Source organism: Phyllobates terribilis, unplaced genomic scaffold (assembly GCF_046119375.1).
Source record: "Phyllobates terribilis strain yellow unplaced genomic scaffold, ASM4611937v1 Scaffold_1__5_contigs__length_1240528914, whole genome shotgun sequence".
In the NCBI taxonomy this organism is placed as follows: domain Eukaryota; kingdom Metazoa; phylum Chordata; class Amphibia; order Anura; family Dendrobatidae; genus Phyllobates; species Phyllobates terribilis.
The window spans coordinates 880,515,412-880,530,342 of record NW_027362761.1 but is presented as its reverse complement, the minus strand read 5'-3'; the positions used below and the strand labels follow the sequence as shown (position 1 = coordinate 880,530,342).

Genomic DNA, 14,931 nt, shown 5'->3' with positions numbered 1-14,931 from the left:
AGGACTCCACCAAGATGGTGAGCGGCGATGACGCCATAATTAGCGTCACCATCCCGCTTCTCTGTCTTCTGAAACACTCTCTGCTCACGATCAAAGAAGATGCATTGCAGGCGGAGCACGATGAGATGGAGCAAGGAACCATACAGGGTGATTACACACAGCCCTGCCTTATATCTCTTATTCCTGAGTCGGACAGGTTTACAAAAATGGGGCAGTACCAGAAGGCCCTTGTTGCGGAACTATAAAAAAAAATCCCAACTGAAAACGCTGGCTGCAGAGGTCATAGCTTGTTGGACAACCAAGGACTACAGGCGAGAGAGACACAACTCCAATCCAGCAGAGGCAGGGGAACACAGTCAAAGTTCTGGGAGAATTTTCTCAGCCCCTCCCATCGACAAGCCCTTAGGCGCGGGGTACTCTCACAAGGAGTGCAAAGTTTGGGAAGATGCTGAGGGAGTACCTTGCCGACCGTACCAACATCCTCCGTGATTCATCTGTGCCTTATAATTATTGGGTATCCAAGGTGGATACGTGGAATGAACTGTCTCTCTACGCCTTAGAGGTCCTGGCCTGCCCTGCTGCCAGCGTTTTATCAGAGCGGGTGTTTAGTGCCGCTGGTGGAATTATAACTGATAAGTGCATCCCCCTGTCAACTGAAAATGCCGACAGTCTGACTCTTATAAAAATGAAGAAGGGCTGGATTGGGCCAGACTTCTCAACACCACCGAATGATAGCAGCGTAACATAAACTCAAATCCAGTGTCTTTTTTTGGGAGGTGTATTCACATGCACCTTTTCACACCCACACATGGGTATACGCTTCCTGATTTTGTCTACTTGCTCCTGTCCTCCTCCTTCTCCTCATTCTCCACCACTATATCACCAGGGTGACCATGGTCCGTGACGCAACACCCACATAATTTTTTTAAAGGGTGTTTATGATGCCCGTAAAAAAATTTTTTAGACAGTATGTTCATTTATACCCCCCAGGGGTAAATGTTTGTCAGCCAATACACTTAGTGCATGGGCATTACAAGTATAGGAGACTAGCTCCTTTCTAATGGGAACATTTTTTTTATGAGGCCCTCTAAGTCTCTTCCAAGGATGATTGGAGTGCCTCACAATTTTTGGCAGCCCTTGTATTCACTGCATAGGCCAACACTATTCGAGACCCTCTCCTTTCTAATGGGAATTTGTCATTACTGTGGCCCTGCTCCATGTGTCTTTAAATTCTTAGTATGATTTTTCCTAAATTTGGTCAGCCGTTGGACTCATTGAATACCCTATAACTGTATAGCAGACTCTCTCCTTTCTAATGGGAACATGTCGTACCCGTTACTGTGGCCCTGCTCTATGTGTCTTTAAATTCTTAGTGGGTTTTTTCCTAAATTTGGTCAGCCGTTGGACTCACTGAATACTCTATAACTGTATAGCAAACTCTCTCCTTTCTAATGGTAACATGTCGTACTCGTTACTGTGGCCCTGCTCTATGTGTCTTTAAATTCTTAGTGGGTTTTTTCCCAAATTTTGGCAGCCCTTGCAGTCACAGCATTGGCATTACCACTATAGGAGACCCACTCCTTTATAATGGGAACATTTTTTTTACTGAGACCCTCCTCTATGTCTCTTCAAAGGAGTATTGGGTTGTGTCTGAATTTTTGGCAGCTCTTGCAGTCACTTAATACGCAATAACAGTATAGGAGACCGACTCGTTAATAATGGGAACAACAAAGCATAGCCGGCTGATGTCTCTCTAACAATAGCGAGGGCAGACTACTGGCCTTTTAAGAATAGTAAGGGCCGCCTGATGGCCCTATAACAATAGGCTTTGTGACTTTCAGAGTCCCTCCATCATAAATGAAATAGGATGTGTCTGATGATGTGTCACGCATCACATTGCCAGATAATGTTGTAAAATCTGGCAGTTTAGTATTGCGGCCTGTGGGTGGGTGGCTGGCTGCATACTTGCGCTTTCATTCCAAGCAACAGAAAACTAAGCAGATGGTGGCCTCAGTCATCATCATGGCCTCACCTTGGCACTATGAACTCTCCTGAAGGAGAAGCCAGGGCCCACCAGAGGTGTCTTTGGTTTTCTGGTGGGCCCGTCCAGCCCTGCCGAGAAGCAGCCTTGTCTGAGAAAAGTGTGGGGGGAAGGTTCCCGGACACTCTATGGCTGCTTTTTTAATGTGTATCGGAAGTGCTTATGCATGTTATTTCTCAAACCGGATTGCAGATCAGGCCATTGCCCAACTCTGTAGTCATGAAATTAAATGCGCAAAGAAAGATGTTTGTGAGTCAAAGCACCACCGACAAGTGCGAGCTGATGTTGGACGGGCTGCCATTGCTTCTGCAACAAGCTGCATTAGAGGACTTCCTGGGAGAAATGACACCCAGTGTAGATACAGTTTCCCTCTATGCCATTTCTTTCACCGAGCTAAAGAATATGGCTTTGGTGAAATACAACTCTCAGCAAAAAAAAAGCTGTGGACTGGCTCCGTACCATCCCTGGCCACATTCACCTGTCCACGTGTTTGTGGTTAGGTGGTCCTTCCCAGTAAATGCACTGGGGAGGGCACGGGTAATGTGGTGGGACCCGTGCTTGTGGAAGGCGGAGACGATACTGGGAGAAATAGTGGCGGCTGGGGACCGAGTATGGATACACGGCCGCCACCACCATAAGATTGTGGACAGCTTCCGCCTCCACGAGTCTAAAAGGCCACATTTCAAGTGAAAGCAGCTGTCAAAAATTTGGCAGTATAGTATTGCAGCCTGTGGGTGGGTGGGTGGCTGGCTGAAATACTTGCGCTTGCATTCCAAGGAATGGGGTAGGGACAACTGAACGCTGCACTGGGACAAGGACGTGGACAGTGATTGTTGCAAGTCTGCAACGACAGGTGCATGGCGGGAGGCATCTTCGCATGCGCCAAGTATCACTTATGATGGGCACACTTTTAGGCAGTGACCTGGGAGTCAGAGATGCTTCCAGGGGTCTTCCCCATGCTGTTCCCATGTCTTTTCAGCACTGTATGCATGTGTCTGATAATGTGTCACACGGCACAAGGCCAGATAAGGTTGTAAAATGTTAAAATGACATTTCCCAGTGAATGCATTTGTCTTGGTTGAAAGCAATGCAAAAGTGCAAAAAAGCATAAAAAACGCTACGTGTGAACATAGCCCAAGGAGTGGAGGAGTATTTTTGTTTTTGGTTATTTATTTTGCCTTATATACAAGCCATTACCCTGGAAAGGATGTTCCTTAACATATTTCCCAGGAAAATCCATTTTGGATTTGTTTTTGTATGTTTTAGTGCGAGTCTGTAAAAGTGGCGTAATACCTCTGACAACGTTGTTGACAGCAGTGACCTGGGAGTCAGAAATGCTTCCAGGGGTCTTCCCCATGCTGGTCCCATGTCATTTGAGCACTGTTCCCATCGATTTGGGCAATTTTTAGGCCCTCTGCAGACCGCTGGGGGGAGCCGCCTGAAAAATGCTCGAGTTTCTCATAGACTTATATTGGGCTCGTTGCTCGGGTCGAGCACCCGAGTATTCCAATTTGTTCGACCCGAGCAAAGAGTACCCGAGCATTTTAGTGCTCGCTCATCACTATTTTTTAACTGATCCATTGATTAAGCTAGGTTCTCATCACGTGAAAATGATGTCTGAACTTAAAATGACTCCGTGTGCTTCATTAAAGAAGACCATTCACAAAATTTTTCATGTTGAATTGGACACTTGATGTAATAGTGGCTGCAGAGCACAAGAAAACTTTTTTTTTAAAAAAACGTTGCCTCTTCCTTGTGGAGATATAAGTAATGAAAGTATTTGTCATCTCTTTTTGTGTTATCAGACAGTTTTCACTTGGGGGTGTGTACTTCTGCCCCTGTATGATTTTGACCAATCATAAGCAGGTAGCAACATTCAAAGGAAAGAAGATCAGACTCTGCCATAGCTTAGAGCAGGTTTTTCAGTGGCAAGCTGATAACTTATTGATTGGTTTGAGTCAGACTGCTTGATCCTGCACGGATTGTCAAATTGGGTCATTTTTATCCCCTATGAGGCACTTTTATCCCAGTTAGAGTGAACTGCCATTATGCAGGCCTTACTGCTGCTCTAGTCATACTCTATGGGACTACCGATCACAGAAAGGTCCAGCAGATCTTTAGGTAATAAATAGGGCATCAGTTAAACATGAGCTACATTCTAACGAGGATAAGCTGGTCTCACTAGTAGGAAGCCACAGATCAATAAGTTATCACCTATCCTTGGGAAAGGGCAGCCTTGCAGTGCTGGGATCCTGGGTTCAAAGCCCACCATGGACAACATCTGCAAAGAGTTTGTATGTTCTACCTGTATTTGCGTGGGTTTCGTCCCACACTCCAAAGACATACTGATGGGTAATTTAGATTGTGAGCCCCAAAGAGGCCAGCGATAATGTCTGTAAAGCGCTGCAGAATATGATGATGCAATATAAGCAAAGCTAAATAAATTAAAGAGGTGATAACTAATTTTCAACGGACAATTCCTTTAAAGAGCATATTATTTGTCTATATAGTACAGCATAGGCTACTATTAACTCTTTGAACCCAACAGCTGAGACCACTCCATACAGAACAATGTAACTTCTGTAACCTGAAATTAACTCCTGCAGTTGTCACTGCCAATAAATATGGCAGTCTTATATACAGTGAAGGAAATAATTATTTGCTCCCTTGCTGTTTTTGTAAGTTTGCCCCTGACAAAGACCAAAGACATGAACAGTCTATAATTTTAGGGGTAGGTTAATTTTAACATTTAGAGATAGATTATCCAAAAAAAAAATCAAGAAAATCACATTGTATAAATAAGATATTTTTTTTGCATTTTGCAGTGAGAAATAAGTATTTGATTCCTCTGGCAAACAACACTTAATACTTAATACTTGGCAAAACCCTTGTTAGCACAGCAGTCAGACGTTTTTTGTAGCTGATGATGAGGGTTGCGCACATGTCAGGAGGAATTCTGGTCCACTCCTCTTTGCAGATCATCTCTAAATCATTAAGATTTTGAGGCTCTCACTTGGCAACTCGGAGTTTCAACTCTCTCCATAAGCTTTCTATGGGATTAAGTTCTGGAGACTGGCTAGGCCACTCCATGACTTTAATGTGTTTCTTTTTGAGCCACTCCTTAGTTGTCTTGGCTGTATGTTTTGTGTCATTGTCTTGCTGGAAGACCCAGCCACAACCTATTTTTAATGTCCTGGCGGAGGGAAGGAGGTTGTCACTCAGGATTTTACAGTACATGGCTCCATCCATTCTCCCATTGATGCGGTGAAGTAGTCTTGTGCCCTTAACAGAGAAACACCCCCAAAACATAATGTTTTCACCTTCATGTTTGTCAGTGGGGACGGTGTTCTTTGGGTCATAGGCAGCATTTCTCTTCCTCCAAACACGGCGAGTTGAGTTAATGCCAAAGAGCTAAATTTTTGTCTTATCTGACCACAGCACCTACTCCCAATAACTCACAGAATCACCCAGGTGTTCATTGGCAAACTTCAGACGGGCCTGCACATGTGCCTTCTTGGGCAGGGGGACCTTGCGGGCACTGCAGGATTTTAAACCTATAAGGCATAATGTGTTACAAATGGTTTTCTTGGTGACTGTGGTCCCAGCTGCCTTGAGATCATTAGCAAGTTCCCCCTGTGTAGTTTTAGGCTGATCTCTCACCTTCCTCATGATCAAGGATACCCCATGAGGTGAGATTTTGCATGGTGCCCCAGATCGATGTTAATTGACAGTCATTTTGTATTTCTTCCATTTTCTTACTATTGCACCAACAGTTGTCTCCTTCTCGCCCAGCGTCTTACTTATGGTTTTGTAGCCCATTCCATCTATGTGCAGGTCTATGATCTTGTTCCTGACATCCTTAGAAAGCTCTTTCGTCTAGCCCATGTTGTAGAGGTTAGAGTCTGACTGATTGAGTCTGTGGACAGGAGTCTTTTATACAGGTGACTATGTAAGACAGCTGTCTTTAATGCAGGTAACGAGTTGATTAGGAGCGTCTGACTGGTCGGTAGGAGCCAGAACTCATAATGGTTTGTAGAAGATCAACTACTTACTTCTCACTGCAAAATGCAAATAAATTTATCTAATTTATACAATGTGATTTTCTTGTTTTATTATTTGGATATTCTATCTCTCAATGTTAAAATTAACCTACCCTTAAAATTATAGACTGTTCATGTCTTTGTCAGTGGGCAAACTTACAAAAACAGCAAGGGATCAAATAATTATTTCCTTCATTGTAAGTAGTTAAAAACTGCTATTAGCCCTCATACTCCCCACTTGACATGAATACGTGATACTGATCGAATGTCCTGGCAGCCTGGGGTTATCTGAGAGCTCCTTGTGTATGCTATGTTACGAGACCTATGAAACCAAGCCTATGGCTGGGATTCACAAACGATAGTCAATTTTTACATTGTACACTAAAATGAACGATGTCATGCAAAACTACTACTCATGCCGCAAAAACAAGACCTTACATTAATATGTAAATTAAAGGTATGGAAGACACCCTGGCTTCATTGGTGCATGGCGCATGCCCAGGGAGACAGCAGTCACGTAGAACACAGCTAGTTGTAAGATTTGCAGAGCAAGTGGTAACAGCTGGCTGAGTCATTTTTCCAGTTTTTCACTACATTATATGGTAAAAATACAACTTGTCTCTCAAAAAAGAAACCTTCATACGGCTAGGTCGACAGAACAATAAAAAGAGTTATTGCATTTGCAGCAAGAGTGGGGAAAAACGAAACGGCAAAAATAAAAAGTTTCTATGTTGTTAAGGGGTAAAAATAGAAGTATTATATACTGTAGTTATATCTTTATGTGTTGTGAAATCCATTGAATTATGGGTACTGAACAATTATATACTGTAGATATACACACACAAAGAGTCAGGTAAGAATAAATCTACGCTGGGATGTTAAAATTACACACACATATATACAGTGGTGTGAAAAGTGTTTGCCACCTTCCTGATTTCTTATCTTTTGCATGTTTGTCACTCTTAAATGTTTCAGATGACAAAATAAATTTAAATATTAGACAAAGATAACACAAGTAAACAAAAAATGCAGTTTTTAAATGACGGTCTTTATTATTAAGGGAAAAAGAAATCCAAACCTACAGGGCCCTGTGTGAAAAAGTAATTCCCCCCCTTAAAACATAAATTAACCGAGGTTTATCACATCTTTGGGAAGCTGACACACCTGTTCTCAATCAATAAATAACTTAAATAGGACCTGCCTGACAAAGTCAAGTAGACCAAAAGATCCTCAAAAGCTAGACATCATGCTGCGATCCAAAGAAATTCAGGAACAAATGAGAAACAAAGTAATTGAGATCTATCAGTCTGGAAAAGGTTATAAAGCCATTTCTAAAGCTTTGGCATTCCAGCAAACTACAGTGAAAGCCATTATCCACAAATGGTGAAAACATGTAACAGTGGTAAACCTTTCCAGGAGTGGCCGGCTGACCAAAATTACCACAAGAATGCAGCGACGACTCATCCAAGAGGTCACAAACACCCCACAACAACATCCAAAGAACTGCAGGCCTCACTTGCCTCAGTTAAGGTCAGTGTTCATGACTCCACCATAAGAAAGAGACTGGGCAAAAATGGCATGCATGGCAGAGTTCGAAGACGAAAACCACTGAGCAAAGAGAACATAAAGGCTCATCTCAGTTTTGCCAGAAAACATTTTGATTATCGCCAAAACTTTTGGGAGAATACTCTGTGGACTGACGAGACAAAAGCTGAACTTTTTGGAAGGTGTATATCCCATTACATCTTGCATAGAAGTAACACAGCATTTCAGAAAAGGAACATCATGTCAACAGTAAAATATGGTGGTGGTACTATGATGGTCTGGGGCTGTTTTGCTGCTTCAGTACCTGGAAGACTTGCTGTGGTAAATGGAACCATGAATTCTGTGGTCTACTAAAAAATCCTGAAGGAGAATGTCTAGCCATTTGTTTGTGATCTCAAGCTGGAGTGCACTTGGGTTATGATGCAGGACAATGATCGAAAACACAGCAGCAAGTCCACCTCTGAAAGGCTTAAGAAAAACAAAATTAAGACTTTGGAGTGGCTTAGTCAAAGTAATGACCTTAATCCGATTGAGATGCTGTGGCATGACCTTAACCCCTTTGCGACATTGGGATTTTCCATTTTTGCGTTGTCCTTTTTTGCTTCCTTTCTTTCCAGACCAATAACTTATTTATTTTTACGTCAATATGGCCATGTGAGGGCTTATTTTTTGCGAGGCGAGTTGTATTTTTGAACGACACCATTGGTTTTACCATATCATGTACTGGAAAATGGGAAAAAAATTCCAAGTAAAGTGAAATTGCAAATGAAGTGCAATTCCACAATTGTTTACTCAATGCTAAAACTGACCTGCCATTATGATTCTCCAGGTCATTATGAGTTTGTAGATACCAAACATGTATAGTTTTTTTTTATTTCAGTGGTGAAAAAAATCCAAAGTTTGTAAAAAAAATAAATAAATGGCGCCATTTTCCGAGACCCGTAGCGTTTCCATTTTTTTTGATCTGGGGCTGGGTGAGGGCTTATTTTTTGAGCGCTGAGCTGACGTTTCTATTGGTACCATATTGGTACAGGTGCGATGTTTTGATTGCCTGTTATTGCATTTTAATGCAATGTTGTGGTGACCAAAAACACTTTGATTTTTTTCTTGTTACGAAATTTACCAATTGAATTAATCCTTTTTTTTATATTGATCGATCGGGCAATATTTGATTGATTTCTAATTGTTTTATTTTGAATGGCGCGAAAGGGGAATGATTTGAACTTTTATATATATTTTTTTTTAATATATTTAAAAACATATTTATTTTACTTTACACTTGCTTCAATACTCTACATGGGAGACTAGAAGCTGCGGTCGTCTAATCGTCTGTGTTACACATAGCAGGCTGTAACAAAAGTGCTATTCTGCTATGAGCGCCGATCGCTGGGCGACCCTCATAGCAGATGAGCACCCATCATGCCAACCCATCAGTGCCCTGCGATCATGTGACGCCATGCCGATGGGCGTGGTTTATGACGCGCTTCCGTGCGGCCATGTTAAATATCGCTGTTGGAGTTTGACGGCGGCATTTAACATGTTAACAACTGCGAGTGGATCAGCTGTCATGTGCCCGGAAAGCTGCGGGTTCATTGCCAAAGAGGGGGATGCGACCTTGGATGTACTCATACGTCCAAAGTCGTAAAGGGGTTAAAAAGTCGGATCATCCTCGTAAACCCTCCAATGTGGCTGAATTACAACAGTTTTGTAAAGATGAGTGGGTCAAAATTCCTCCAGAGCATTGTAAAAGACTCATTGCCAGTTATCACAAATGCTTGATAGCAGTTGTTGCTGCTAAGGGTAGCCCAACCAGTTATTAGGTTTAGGTGGCAATCACTTTTTCACACAGGGCCCTGTAGGTTTGGATTTCTTTTTCCCTTAATAATAAAGACCTTCATTTAAAAGCTGCAATTTCTGTTTACTTGTGCTATCTTTGTCTAATATTTAAATTTGTTTTGTGATCTGAAACATTTGTGACAAACATGCAAAAGAATAAGAAATCAGGAAGGGGGGAAATACTTTTTCACACTATTGTATATCAATTCCACTTCACATTTTCTTATCCTTAATAATACTAATTCTGAATTAAAATTGAGGATAAGAAATATGTGGAGTAGAAATGATTATACATATATACCGTGTATACAGTACAGACCAAAAGTTTGGACACACCTTCTCATTTAAAGATTTGTCTGTATTTTCATGACTATGAAAATTGTACCTTCACACTGAAGGCATCAAAACTATGAATTAACACATGTGGAATTATATACTTAACAAAAAAGTGTGAAACAACTGAAAATATGTCTTATATTCTAGGTTCTTCAAAGTAGCCACCTTTTGCTTTGATGACTGCTTTGCACACTCTTGGCATTCTCTTGATGATGTTCAAGAGGTAGTCACCGGAAATGGTTTTCACTTCACAGGTGTGCCCTGTCAGGTTTAATAAGTGGGATTTCTTGGCTTATAAATGGGGTTGGAACCATCAGTTGTATTGTGCAGAAGACAGGTGGATACACAGCTGATAGTTCTACTGAACAGACTGTTAGAATTTTTATTATGGCAAGAAAAAAGCAGCTAAGTAAAGAAAAACAAGTGGCCATCATTACTTTAAGAAATGAAGGTCAGTCAGTGTGAAAAATTGGGAAAACTTTGAAAGTGTCCCCAAGTGCATTTGCAAAAACCATCAAGCGCTACAAAGAAACTGGCTCACATGAGGACCGCCCCAGGAAAGGAAGACCAAGAGTCACCTGTGCTTCTGAGGATAAGTTTATCCGAGTCACCAGCCTCAGAAATCACAGGTTAACAGCAGCTCAGATTAGAGACAAGGTCAATGCCACACAGAGTTCTAGCAGCAGACACATCTCTACAACAACAGTTAAGAGGAGACTTTGTGCAGCAGGCCTTCATGGTAAAATAGCTGCTAGGAAACCACTGCTAAGGACAGTCAACAAGCAGAAGAGACAATTTTGGGCTAAAGAACACAAGGAATGGACATTAGACCAGTGGAAATCTGTGCTTTGGTCTGATGAGTCCAAATTTGAGATCTTTGGTGCCAACCACCGTGTCTTTATGCGTCGCAGAAAAGGTGAACGGATGGACTCTACATGCCTGGTTCCTACCATGAAGCATGGAGGAGGAGGTGTGATGGTGTGGGGGTGCTTTGCTGGTGACACTGTTGGGGATTTATTCAAAATTGAAGGCATACTGAACCAGCATGGCTACCACAGCATCTTGCAGCGGCATGCTATTCCATCCGGATTGCGTTTAGTTGGACCATCATTTATTTTTCAACAGGACAATGACCCCAAACACACCTCCAGGCTGTGTAAGGGCTATTTGACCAAGAAGGAGAGTGATGGGGTGCTACGCCAGATGACCTGGCCTACACAGTCACCAGACCTGAACCCAATCGAGATGGTTTGGGGTGAGCTGGACCGCAGAGTGAAGGCAAAAGGGCCAACAAGTGCTAAGCATCTCTGGGAGCTCCTTCAAGATTGTTGGAAGACCATTCCCGGTGACTACCTCTTGAAGCTCATCAAGAGAATGCCAAGAGTGTGCAAAGCAGTCATCAAAGCAAAAGGTGGCTACTTTGAAGAACCTAGAATATAAGACATATTTTCAGTTGTTTCACACTTTTTTGTTAAGTATATAATTCCACATGTGTTAATTCATAGTTTTGATGCCTTTAGTGTGAATGTACAATTTTCATAGTCATGAAAATACAGAAAAATCTTTAAATGAGAAGGTGTGGCAAAACTTTTGGTCTGTACTGTATATATATATATATATATATATATATATATATATATATATATATATATATATATAAATATATACACACACGCACACCAATTCCACTTCACATATTTCCTATACTTAGTAAGAATTGTACAAAATTACAAACCATATACAACATGCTTCATAGTTATTTTGCAGACTGTATGGTAACTTGTGGTTGATTTCTCTTTAATTACCTTATAAGCATCCTTTATGTTCAAGGGTTGCCCATATTCTGCCACATAGCCCACAATTCCTTTATTCCATTCCAAACGGATGCAGTTATTTGAAGCCTGCTCCAATGTTGTGCCTTCTGCTACATCAAAAAGCCTACTAACCAAAAACTTCTCATTGGAACTGTCCTCGCAGACTAAAAAAAGCGAGTAGCGGTCAGCCGATATCAGTTCGTGGATGTGTAGAAAAATTTTATGACACAGGGCAGTAACGTCTAAATGGCTTGAAATATCTTTCACTAGTTCCAGAAGCCGTGAACACTGATCACTTGCACTATTTAAACTGGGAGTTTGTAGAGGCATCTGTTCCTTCTTTTCAGAATCTGCAAGAAATGTCACAGTGCCCACAGAGTCCTTGACTACGAGTGGCCTGAGAGGCCTATCAAACTCGGAAGCGGAGATCTTTCTCACTGGTGCCCCTTGGATGGCGTTCTCAGAAGAAGAAGCCTGCTGGTTATTTTCTGTATTGCTTTTCGCTCCGTCCTTTGTTGCTGGTATCGTGTGCACTCTTTCAGCAAACCATGCATTGACCATTTCTCTGAAAAGTGGAAATAAAGTTATAAATATTTTAGTGATGAAAGCACATAAGCGATGACAAATGAACACTGAAATGTGTCAGCAGGAGAGCAGCATTAAATATTTACAACGGTCACTGGCCATGTCCTTCTTAACCTTTTTATACTTGTAACCATTCTTTTCCAATATATTGTGCAAATTGCCTCTTAAGAGAAAAAGAGGACTTGAACTCTACAGCACCACCTATTGGAAGCAGCAATCCTACAAGTCACAATCAACCCTTTAACGAGTCGTGCAATATGACTTAGGATAAAAGCCAAATCAGAATCTCAATTTGCAGACACGGTGTTTCGGGCTGTTGGCCCTCATCAGTGCAAAGTATGAGAACTGATTTGGCTAGGTAAGAGGCTCTGGACTGAGGTCTAAGGGGTAACATTTCTCCTTATGGAGAGTGACCCACCAGCTCTGGCACGTCAAGGTAAGGAGACTTATTCGCCATGCAATGCTCCTCTGGGAAATTTAATATGCAAATTGCCTCTTCAGAGAAAAAGAGGACTTGTACTCTATAGCGCCACCTATTGGAAGCAGCAATCCTACAAGCCACAATCAACCCTTTAACGAGTCGTGCAATATGATTTAGGATAAAAGCCAAATCAGAATCTCAATTTGCAGACACGATGTTTCGGGCTGTTGGCCCTCATCAGTGCAAAGTATGAGAACTGATTTGGCTAGGTGAGAGGCAATCTGAAGAGGCAATTTGCATATTAAATTTCCCAGAGGAGCATTGCATGGCGAATAAGCCTCCTTACCTTGACAAGCCAATATATTGTAAAACTCATTTTTTTACATAATTCTTCATGTTAGTTACTTTTTTTTTACTTGTATTAAAGGGAACCTGTCAGCAGTTTTTTTTGTACCCCAAACTGATATCATATATGTTAGGTCGCTATAATACAGAATAAATCCATACTTTTGTTTTATCAATCCTTCATTCCATTGCAGAAAAATCCCTTGTCTAATTTTTATGCTAATGAGTCACAGTTCTTCTGCTTCTCTTGCTCTTTCCCTATCTATAGCTTGCTATATACAATGACTGACAGATCACTCTTCCCCCGCCCTAGGTCTCACACAATAGGCGTCACTCTGAGGGGTGGCACATGCTTAGATCGATAGTCCAACTCTCACAAAGCCATCAGGTCCTTACTGCGTAGGAGCCGCCTCCAGCAATGACGGCACTTGTACGAGATCTTGGGAGGAGGAGTAAGTCACAGAGAAGAGTGGCCTGTCAGTCAGTGATGGGGGGTCGGAATGGGGGGAGTGGTGGATGGAAAGCAAGAGAGGCTGAAGAGCTATAAGTGTAGTGCCATGCCCTGCTATTGTGGCTCATTAGCATAAAAATTGGACAAATGATTTCTCTGCAACGGAATCAAGGAATGATAAGGCACAGGTATAAATTTATTCTGCATTACAGCAACCTAACATCAGTTTGGAGTACGAAAACCTGCTGACAGATCCCCTTTAAAAAGGCCGGTTAATTCAGGATTCATTTAAGGGACTTGTCATTAGTATAAATTGAATATCCTAGCCTGTTGCTTTTCTGTTTACATATTCTTAGCCAAATTAGGAGGAAGTGAATGATTCCCTTTCATTTAACTACTGTCTTGTTTACTACCTTACATCAGCCCTTTGTTTTCATACAGTGAAATATTATTACATGCTGTGTACTTAGATTATTGTCTTCATGTCGAATACTGCAAGCTAAATGTCACTGATAAATGTCACATGTATTTGGGCTACGATGGAAAAATTACATTGAAAAGGCAAATAGACCATGATTAAGGCTTGAGAGCCAAAACATGTTGGTTCTGTTCATATCCCTGGCCTGCCCTATGTATATACTCTTTTAACAATCTAAATAAATGTGAAGTTTGATTTGTAAGAAAACAGGACTTATACAGTACAAACCAAAAGTTTGGACACACCTTCTCATTTAAAGATTTTTCTGTATTTTCATGACTATGAAAATTGTACATTCACACTGAAGGCATCAAAACTATGAATTAACACATGTGGAATTATTTAACAAAAAAGTGTGAAACAACTGAAAATATGTCTTATATTCTAGGTTCTTCAAAGTAGCCACCTTTTGCTTTGATGACTGCTTTGCACACTCTTGGCATTCTCTTGATGAGCTTCAAGAAGTAGTCACCGGAAATGGTCTTCCAACAATCTTGAAGGAGTTCCCAGAGATGCTTAGCACTTGTTGGCCCTTTTGCCTTCACTCTGCGGTCCAGCTCACCCCAAACCATCTTGATTGGGTTCAGTTCTGGTGACTGTGGAGGCCAGGTCATCTGGCGTTGCACCCCATCACTCTTCTTCTTGGTCAAATAGCCCTTACACAGCCTGGAGGTGTGTTTGGGGTCATTGTCCTCTTGAAAAATAAATGATGGTCCAACTAAACGCAAACCGGATGGAACAGCATGCCGCTGCAAGATGCTGTGTGTAGCATCGGCGTCTCTGCCCCGTTCTAGGCAGAGACGCCGTCCCTCTCACCTCCCCGCTCCTGGCGCGGCGTCCTCCAGCGCTGCTCTCCCCGCTGCTTCCGGCGCGTGCTCCTTCCCCGGCAGTGTGCTTAGGGCGCGCGCGCGTGCGCTCCCCCTCTCTTAAAGGGACCGCGCGCGCCGTCCTAAGGAGTCCCCGGCCAATTGCCGGAGGACCTCCCATATAAAGGGCACCTCCTCCAAAATGGAGGTGCCCGAGCAATGTTGTTTGCACC

At 42.1% G+C, this 14,931-nt stretch overlaps 1 protein-coding gene across 5 annotated transcripts in view; it reads right to left on the bottom strand.

Annotated features, from left to right (window-relative positions):
- The window catches only part of PDE5A (phosphodiesterase 5A), a 505,280-nt gene that overhangs the window by 406,043 nt on the left and 84,306 nt on the right, over positions 1 to 14,931 (bottom strand). For all 5 annotated transcript variants that reach the window (XM_073639709.1, XM_073639717.1, XM_073639690.1 and 2 more), the window contains one exon: positions 11,604 to 12,177. In XM_073639709.1, coding sequence (XP_073495810.1) covers positions 11,604 to 12,177 — 574 coding nt within the window. The remainder of the gene's footprint in view (positions 1 to 11,603; positions 12,178 to 14,931) is intronic.